Source organism: Bidens hawaiensis, unplaced genomic scaffold (assembly GCF_021521415.1).
Source record: "Bidens hawaiensis isolate Kalapana, Puna unplaced genomic scaffold, B.hawaiensis_p1.1 tig00067478_1, whole genome shotgun sequence".
Classification (NCBI taxonomy): domain Eukaryota; kingdom Viridiplantae; phylum Streptophyta; class Magnoliopsida; order Asterales; family Asteraceae; genus Bidens; species Bidens hawaiensis.
In genome coordinates this window covers 32,227-42,296 of record NW_027501962.1, presented here as the reverse complement: position 1 = coordinate 42,296, position 10,070 = coordinate 32,227, and the positions used below count along the sequence as shown (strand labels likewise).

At 38.8% G+C, this 10,070-nt stretch overlaps 1 protein-coding gene across 1 annotated transcript; it reads right to left on the bottom strand.

The window, feature by feature from the left end:
* Nucleotides 1–2,512: 2,512 nt before the first annotated feature.
* LOC143604974 (F-box protein At3g07870-like) lies at nt 2,513–9,787 on the bottom strand. Its single transcript, XM_077081271.1, has 3 exons — nt 9,102–9,787; nt 3,141–3,869; nt 2,513–3,001 (listed from the first exon to the last, which is right to left on the bottom strand). The coding sequence occupies exons 1-3, from the start codon at nt 9,429–9,431 to the stop codon at nt 2,513–2,515; spliced, it is 1,548 nt and encodes a 515-aa protein (XP_076937386.1). The 5' UTR covers nt 9,432–9,787.
* Nucleotides 9,788–10,070: the final 283 nt, after the last annotated feature.

The following is a 10,070-nucleotide window of genomic DNA, read 5'->3' as shown; positions in this document are numbered from 1 at the left end:
TCATTTGGATGTTTTTCCAAGTGGGGTTCACCAAGATCCTCTTTTTCAGTCATAACCTTGTCGGATTCCTTCAACGGCATCAAACTAGGGCATTTGGTCCAGAAGCTGAAGAACATACCAAAAAGTAAGTGAATTATGATAATAAATAATAAGTCAAGGCAAACCTCTAATATTATATAATCAAAGAAAAAAAATTACCTTGGCACTCCTCTAACATTATTATGGGGAGATACAACTCATACAAGACTCTCCACAAATACAGGTACAACATTATACATCGCATAGTGATATTTCAAAGCAGAATAAAAGCCTAATGCGTCATTCTTGGGCGATCAGAATCTCAACAAGTGGAAAATATCGTATTTCTTATCATCATATGGGATTTCTACCGGTTCCCACGACTCTTTTACATTGTACTTTTTCATCAACCATGTATTGCGAGAATATCCAACTATGCACAAACATTCTTTCATAATCCCCACGTGTCTAACCCAAGTATATTTATATCTTGCATCATCATCAGGTTGGGGTATCTCTTTAAATTCCTCTTTGCATAGATCATAAGAAATAATTAACATCTTTTTATTTTGATCTTCTACAAGCCAGTGAAGTGCACCATTATATAAGATGCCAACACGTCCCATAAGCGAATTATACTTCTCTTCTCCAACATCTCTCCACACATTTGATTTCAAACTCAATATCAGAAAACGTATTTGTAACACGCCTTTTCGAACCCCTACGATGAATCATAACCAAAACCCCAACATAACGGTACAACGGTGGTGGGATATGTGAGTTGTCTTACCTCTCTAGTCAACGGATTGCCTACTATAAGCTTAAAATTAATATCATGGAAGATGCAAACCAGGCCATTAGAAGAACCAACAAGAACATAACGATCAACTAAACCAGGATGATGGAACACAGTAATTCTTCTATGGTCAAGTTCATTGTTGTAGCGATCTTTGTCATAACTAAGGTTCAGATGACGACTAACGAAACGTGGACTTGTGATCAAAGAAAGCCATGACTTACACACGCACTTGTAAAGCTTCAGATCCTTAACATCCAATCGTATCAGTATCTCCTCAAGCACATCGTCATCAACAACCTCTGACATTGAAACTAATTAACTAGCAGAATAACAACTATATGGACTGACTAAATTCAAAGGTTATATTCTTCCAAAAACAATTTTGAACCGATTTTGAACCGATAACCCTAAATTCGCTCCTTATATAGGTTTGGAGCAAGTTAATGAGTTATCATTGGGAATGGAATGAATCTACGTTGGGCTGGTGAAGCCCAGTTTCAAGTTTTATTTCATTTTAAAATTTACTTGTTTCTATTTCATTGGGCCATAAACCAAACGAAACTTACAACGAAAACGAAAACATACGCCAATCTTTCCAAGACAAACTCCTTAACAAAGACCTGTTTATTTTTAATTCAAAAATAGCTTAAAGACTATTTATCCCATTTATTTTTGGTTAAATTCACAGGATGGTTGTTAAAGATTGCTTCATTTCTTTTCTTTTAAATACACAAGCAAGCCGTGACAATAATCCAGTGAAAAGCCTAACTTGAGCAAGATTTCACACCCAAATAACAAAACTTAGGTCGGGCCGTCGTTTATTTAAACCAAAGCTAGGGCTTTGGGCCTCATATTTTGAGGCCCCCACTTAAAATAACTTTTAATATATTATACTTGTTGATTGTATTAATAAATAACCATTTTGTAGCTTAGTGCTTGGGACTCCACTCAAGCTAGTTTCGAGGGCACCAATGAGGCAATGACAAAAATGTATAATATAAATCAAATTGAAAGCTATGGCAACAGTTTTAAATAAAACAAAAATGTCTATGGTTTGGTTGCTTTAGAAATTTTGTTTTAGAAGTTTGTTACTTTAGATTTATGATGAAGTTGAGTCCGAACTTATTCTTTTGATGTTGCTAATTGCTAAGGATATGATATCGGATAATTATTCAGATCCTAACCAAACATGTTACCCAACCGACCCATGTAAGGGAATCTAAGAAAGGCCCCAATTTTGGAGTTCGCTTTGGGTCTACAAAAAGTTGGGTTGGCCATGAGGTGAGATTTTGCACCAAATGCTAATAAATTGCGAAACCAATGTGAGGAAGTAGCACTAGATGAGTAGGTGATCGCTAGTTTCTTCTGCTTCTCCACGAGAGCGAGACATCATCAAACCCACACCAGCGTTTCTCTTCGATAACCCCACAAGCATCGGGCATCGAGAACCTATCCTTTTCCACCTTTCATATGAAAATGTTGGTTTTAAGCAAAACCCGACGTAGTAATTAATATAATATCACACAAGAGTGCATACTTATTTTAAATAACGTATGAACAATAATGTCATGTTTTCTTTGAATTATGGTTTAAGAGTACCTAAAGATATATCTTATTTTAACTACTATCATAAGTTGGTCAAAACGATCCTCAAATCCTCAATCAGCTTTGGTGGCGAGTGGCGACGACGCATCATCATTGACCCGGCTTCATCTTTTTGAACCACGGGCTTGTGTGATTGCGTTCCCAAGTGGGGTCCACCAAGATCCTCTTTTTAGTCAAAACCGTGTCGGGTTCCTTCATAACTTCTTTAATCTGTTCTTTTAAGTTCTCCTCTAATTCTGGTGTACCGAGGTCTTTTTCGGTCAAAATAGAATTGGACTTTTCTACACCTTCATGGGTGTGTTCGATCGATTGTTTTTCCAACTGGGGTCCACCAAGATCCTCTTTTTCGATCGAAACTTCAACAGCTTCTTGAATTTGTTCTATTGAGCTCTTTACCAGTTCTGGTGCTTCAAGATCTTTTCTTTCAGTTAAAACTGAAACAGCTTGATCAATTTCAGATTCATTAGCAACTTCTTGAACACGATTATGATCAGATTCAGACTTTTCAATCTTGACTTCTTCAACAGCTTCAGATTCTTTCACAACTTCAGGAACATGTTCGGTTTCAGATTTGATCTTCTGCTTAATTTCAAATGATCATAAGAATTTCATAGAAATCATAATTCACAAGTGGAACACATTTAGAAACCATAAATCACAAATTCCTCAAAATAATTATTCACAGGATACTAAAAGATAGATTCGTACGACAACATGCGGTATTGGCTTCACCGGCATCAAACCAGGGCATTTGGTCCTGAAAGACATACAAAAAAGATAAGTGAATTATAATAAAAAATAAGGCAAAGAAATAATACCTTGGCAGTCCTCTTGCATTATCATGGGGCGATACAAGGCTCTCCACGAATACAGGGGCATCCATATACTCCCAACAGAGATGTTCTGAAGCACGGTAAAACCATGACGCATCCTCATCCTTGGATAATCCCAATCTCAACCAGTGTACAATGTCATGTCTCATCTCACGATCATGAGAGATCTTTACCCGTTCCCACGACTCGTTTACATTGTACTTTTTCATCACCCATACACTGTCATCAAACGGATATCCAAATATTAAACACAAACATTCTTTCAAAATTCCCAGTTTGCCATGTATATGGCTTGCACCTTCCGGTATGAGGATTTCTTTAAATTCCTCTTTAGATAAATCATAACAAATAATTACTTTCTTATCGTTCTTATTATCCATCATAATCCAGTGAAGTGCACCATTGCATAAGATACCAGCCGAGTCATTCAAAAATCCAACATTCTTATAATCTCCAATAAATCTCCAGGCATTTGTTTTCAAACTCAATATCCAAAAACATGTTTGATTCATGTCTGTCGGTTCCCCTACAATGACCTTGTAATCATCTTTTGATAAATCATAGCCAAAACCCCCAACATGATAGATTATAGCAGATGAGAGGGGAGCATTGTTGGGAATTTTGGTTAAAGGCCGTTACTTGGCGTGCAAGGTTAAGTAACGAGATTTAAGGAGTGGATAATTATAAACAATTAAATGTGCCTAGATTTAATTGTTAGTATAATTATTATGTCCTAATATTTAGCAATCCTAGTTGTAGTCTAAACGTGACAGGTTAGATTATAAATACCCGTGCTTTGGGGTTAGAGATTGTAACAGTAATCAGGTAATTGAGTTTTGTGAAGTTTCTCAATAATAATATAACATACGTGTTTGGGTGCTTAGCCAAATTAACGAGTCTGAGTTCGAGTTCGTGTTCTCCGGTGTCAATTTCATCACCAAAGTTAACCCAAAACATGCCAGGTGCTCGTTTGGCGTTTCGTTCAAGTCCTACGAAGTTTAATCGGTGGAGCGATTGAAGACGGCGACTTGATTTCAAGTGGTGATTGTGGTGTTTGTAAAGTGGCGCAGTCATTCACCTTTTCCACGTGACTGTGTATTTGTTGTTTTGACCAAGGTGAGCATATTGACCTTCGTGTTACTATGAAATAATTGACAGAATTATTTTTTTGTCAAAGTTATTTAACTTGGTGAAAGGTGATTTGGTTTTGCAAAAGTTATTGAATATACATATTTCTTAAAGGTGACTTGGTTGTGAATCAAATCGCGCGTTGAAACTATTGAATCAAGGTCACGGGATTTTTCAAAAACTTATAGTCGTAGAACCAAGATGGGTGACGCGAACCAAGCGAAAAAGGAGACGATCTCCGGGTCGTTTCAGTGTCCGCGTTTGACGAAAACAAACTACACGATTTGGAGTATGCATATGGAGGTTATTTTTGGGATTCATGGAGTTGGGATGTGATTGACCCGGGCTCTAATGACGCGAAGCAAAATAACATCGCGAAGGCGCTTCTGTTTCAGTCAATTCCCGAGGAACAGATACTTCAAATCGGTAATTTTAAATTGGCAAAAGAGATGTGGGATGCCATAAAGTCAAGAAATATGGGCGCGGAACGTGTGAAGGATGCTAGACTTCATACGTTAATACGTGAATTTGACGGCATGATGACGAAAGAAACCGAAACCATTGACGAGTACGCCTCGAGAATGACCGCGATCTCTTCTAAAGCAGCCACACTTGGACAACCATATGAAGAAAGGAAGCTAGTCCAGAAATTCTTCACAAGCCTGCCGAGCCAGTTTATCCAAGTTGTAGCATCCCACGAGCAAGTGTTAGACCTTAAAACAGTCGGTTTTGAGGATGTTGTCGGGAGGTTAAAGACTTATGAGGAGCGTATCAAAGGACACGTGTTGCGTTCTGAAGAAGGTACACTTTTGTTTAATAATTCTGAATCCTCTTCGAGTTCGAAGCAGTTTTCACTCGAATCGAGTAGGGGGCGCGGGAAAGGTTCGAACCAAGGACGTGGTAATGGACGTGGTGGTGGACGTGGGAGTCAGAACCGTGGTTCACAAGAACGGTCCAATGAAGGGGATAAACAAAAGGGTAAAAAGGATTACTCGGAAGTTCAATGCTTTCGTTGTGATGAATTTGGTCACTTCGTTTCGAGGTGTCCGGTACGAAGGAAAGAAAGACAAGCACATTTGGCCGAAGCAAAAGAAAAAGACCCGTCCCTCTATATGGTGCAGTGCGTTCAAGAAAAAGTGTACTTGAATGAACAGAAGGTTATATCAAAAGATTACGAGGGTGGTTCGAACGAACAAGACTTGTGGTATTTGGATAACGGTGCGAGCAACCATATGACGGGTAATTTATCTTTTTTCTCTGAATTAAATAAGCGTGTTGGTGGCAAAGTTAAATTCGGAGATGGGTCTTATGTTGATATTTGCGGGAAAGGGTCGATATTTCTAGTCGGTAAAACGGGGAGCAACAATTATTGACCGACATTTATTATATTCCTAGTTTACAAAGTAATATTATTAGTCTTGGGCAAGCAACGAAATTGGTTGTGATATTCGTATGAAAGACGATTACTTGTTGATATATGACGATCAAGGAAAATTGTTGATGCGGGTTACTCGATCCAAGAATCGTCTTTATACGATTAAGTTAAAGACGGGGAAACCCGTGTGTTTACAAGCCCGGATTGATAACGAGAATTGGCTTTGGCACGCGAGACTAGGACACCTAAATTTCGAGTCTATGAAACAAATGGTGAAAAATAATATGGCCATTGGAATGCCAAAAGTTGATCAAGAAAATCAAATTTGTGACTCGTGCTTAGTCGGGAAGCAAACGAGGAAACCGTTTCCGAAGTCGGTGACTTTCAGAACAACCCGAGCGTTAGAACTAATCCATGGAGATGTATGCGGGCCCATTACTCCTAGTACCATAGCCGGAAATAGGTACGTATTCGTCTTGATAGATGATTTTTCACGTTTCATGTGGACTTTTTTGTTGAAGGAAAAAAGTGAAGCGTTTGATACCTTCAAGCGATTTAAAGTCATGGTGGAACGAAAAATAGTGAGAAAATCAAGATGTTTCGAACCGATCGAGGGGGAGAATTTACTTCTCGTGATTTCAATTGGTTCTCTGAAAACGGGGGGTTTATTCGGCATTTAACCGCTCCATATACACCTCAACAAAACGGTGTTGTCGAGAGGCGGAACCGCACGATATTGGATATGACTCGGAGCATATTAAAAGCGAGACAAGTTCCGAATTATATGTGGGGTGAAGCGGTGAGGCATTCAACCGACGTGATTAATAAAATTCCAACTCGAGCGTTAAAAGACAAAACACCGTATGAGATGTTAAAACGAAAGAAACCGGATCTTAAATTTCTTAAAGTTTTTGGATGTGTTGCGTATTCAAAAATAGTTGCGGGAAATATTAAGAAGTTAGACGATCGTTCGAATCGTTTAGTTTATCTCGGAAGCGAGAAAGGTTCGGCGGCGTATCGTTTATACAATCCATCGACTAGAAAAATTGTTATGAGTCGAGCGGGTGACACGGTGTTTGATGAAAAGCAAAGTTGGAATTTGGGTAAAAGTACCGAAACAATCGATGAGGAGGATCGAGCACCTGGCATGTTTTGGGTTAACTTTGGTGATGAAATTGACACCGGAGAAGGAACCGTTAATAACGAAAACATCGGGTCGAGTCCTGAGTCGAACTCTACGAGTTCAAGCGGTGACGGGGGTGAAGTAGACGGCGAGGAACCGATAGTCGAAAATGCTCCAACAAGCCTGGCTAGTACAAGCAACATGGTTACACCTGAGCCGGCTGTCTAGAGATCTTCTCGAGCCACGGTTACCTTGGTACATTTTAATGATTATGTCTTGAATTCAAGTATAATTGATGACGATTTGTTATTGCTTGCTGATGATTAACCGGTTTGTTTTGATGATGCAAAATCGAAACCGGAGTGGGTGAAAGCAATGCGTATCGAAATTGAGTCGATTAATAAAAATAATACGTGGACGTTGACCGAGTTACCACGTGGTGCAAAGGAGATTGGTTTAAAGTGGGTTTTCAAGGTTAAAAGAAACGTGGATGGCTCGCTTAATAAACACAAGGCGAGACTCGTGGCAAAGGGTTATGTTCAGCAACCCGGAGTCGACTTTGACGAGGTTTTCGCGCCAGTGGCTAGACTCGAAACGGTTCGTTTACTTTTATCTCTCGCAGCAAATGGAGGTTGGGAATTGCATCACCTCGATGTCAAATCCGCGTTCCTACATGGCGAGTTAAAAGAACAAGTTTTTGTTTCTCAACCGCTTGGTTTTGTTAAAAAGGGTGAAGAGCACAAAGTATACAAATTATCCAAAGCGTTGTACGGCTTAAGGCAAGCTCCGAGGGCGTGGAATACAAAATTGAACGTTATTTTGTTAAATATGAAGTTTCACCGGTGCATAGAAGAACAAGCGGTATACCGAAAGAAAATTGGAACCGATCTTTTAATAGTCGGTGTGTACGTTGACGACTTGATCGTGACGGGTTCAAATTTAAACTTAATAATGGAGTTTAAGCGCGAGATGGCTTTAAACTTTGAGATGTCGGATTTGGGAAAGCTAACTTATTATCTCGGAATTGAAGTTTCACAAAGCAAGGATTGGATAAAATTTAAGCAAGAAGCGTATGCGAAGAAAATTTTAGCTGAAGCGGGAATGGAGATTTGCAATCCTGCTCAAATTCCATTGGATCCGAGTATAAAAGTTTGTAAATTTGAAGACTAAGAAGATGTTGATGCTACGAGATATCGAAAGATTGTCGGGTGTCTCCGGTACTTGTTACAAACTCGTCCCGGCTTGGCGTATACGGTCGGAATCGTAAGCCGGTACATGCAAAGCCCGAAGCAATCTCATGCAACTCTTATAAAGCAAATTCTTCGTTATATTCAAGGTACTCTTAGTTTTGGTATTTCTTACACTCATGGGAAAAACTGTTACTTGGTTATAGTGATAGTAGCCATAACATTGACCAAGACGATGGCAGAAGCACCACGGGGCACGTGTTTTATCTTGGGTCTTCACCAATTACTTGGTGTTCTCAGAAATAGTGTACGGTTGCACTCTCATCGTGTGAAGCAGAGTACATGGCGGCAAGCGCAGCCGCGTATCAGGCGGTTTAGCTAAGAGACTTGATAAGTGAGTTATTCGACAAGGAAATTCAAGCAGTGGTGTTACGTATCGATAATACATCAGCAATAGCACTCGTGAAGAATCCGGTTTTCCATAGAAGGACCAAACACATTAAATCTCGGTTTCACTACATTCAAGAATGTGTTGATCGTGAAGAAGTAAGTGTCGAGCATGTTAGCGGTGTTAAGCAATGTGCCGATATCTTGACGAAGGCTCTTGGGAGAATCAAATTCAAGAAGATGCGGGAATTACTTGGAGTTGAAGACTTGTCAGTTTCGAGTTCGAAATTCCGGGGGTGATTGTTGGGAATTTAGGTTAAAGGCCGTTACTTGGCGTGCAAGGTTAAGTAACGAGATTTAAGGAGTGGATAATTATAAACAATTAAATGTGCCTAGATTTAATTGTTAGTATAATTATTATGTCCTAATATTTAGCAATCCTAGTTGTAGTCTAAACGTGACAGGTTAGATTATAAATACCCGTGCTTTGGGGTTAGAGATTGTAACAGTAATCAGGTAATTGAGTTTTGTAAAGTTTCTCAATAATAATATAACATACGTGTTTGGGTGCTTAGCCAAATTAACGAGTCTGAGTTCGTGTTCGTGTTCCTGGTACCAATTCCATTAAGCATCCCAGTTGTCTTACCTCTCTAGTCAACGGATTGCCTACTACTAGCTTATACCCAAAAGCACTGACACTGAATATGCAAACGAGGCCATTGGAAGAACCGACAAGCTTAAGATGATAATAATTAGCGGAAACATGAATTTTTAATAAACTAACTTTTCTATGGGCAAGTTGATTGTTGTAGTGATCTTTGTTATAACTAAGGTTCAGATGACGACTAACGAAACCAGGACTTGTGATTAAAGAACGCCACGACTTACACACTCTCTTGTAACGATTCAGATCCTTGGCGTCCAATCGTAACAGTATCTCCTCAACTACATCATCGTGAACAGCAACCTCTGCCATTGAAACTAGCTAACAGAAAACAACGGACTAAATAAATATTAAATATTGATGAGGTGGTCGTTGGCGTGGTAATGGTTAGTTTAATCGATATGGTGATGGTGGCTCTCAATTGGTTAATAATATATATGCATTGGCAATGGAATGAATCTATGTTGGGCTTCCTTCTTCTGGGCTTAATGTTTGGATTGGTGAAGCCCAGTTTCAGGTTTAATCTCCTTTTAATCATGGTTTTCTTTTTGCTTTTTTTTGTTTTAACCATGAACCAATTAGCAAATATATAGATTTTGTTGGAATTATGAATGGTCTTTTATAACGGTATACTTAAGGAGTCTTGTGGTCAAGTAAAGTTAATTAAAAGGTTATAGATGATTATCAAGTTTGGATTGATTATCTATATTTGTTTTATTAGAGTTAGGTTAACGTAATTCTTAACGTACAGATATGTACGCGAATTACACTTGAGCCTAAAACAAAACGCTCAAGGCAAAAACAAACCCTCAAAGGCCAAATACAAAAAACGCTCAAGAAAATCATAAGTGAAAAAAAGTAAAAAATTGATCGATTAACGGTCCAAATCTGTTTTTCGGTGAATCTTTGATTAATTGGATATGGATTGATGATTCTGAGTTTGTGATGTGA

Coding starts and splice junctions, on each gene's coding strand:
- LOC143604974 (XM_077081271.1), bottom strand. CDS start 9,431: ATGGCAGAGGTTGCTGTTCACGATGATGTAGTTGAGGAGATACTGTTA. Junction 3,870..9,101: donor GCAATCCGTTGACTAGAGAG/GTAAGACAACTG, acceptor ACCAAAATTCCC/AACAATGCTCCCCTCTCATC. Junction 3,002..3,140: donor ATGCCGGTGAAGCCAATACC/GCATGTTGTCGT, acceptor GAAATTAAGCAG/AAGATCAAATCTGAAACCGA.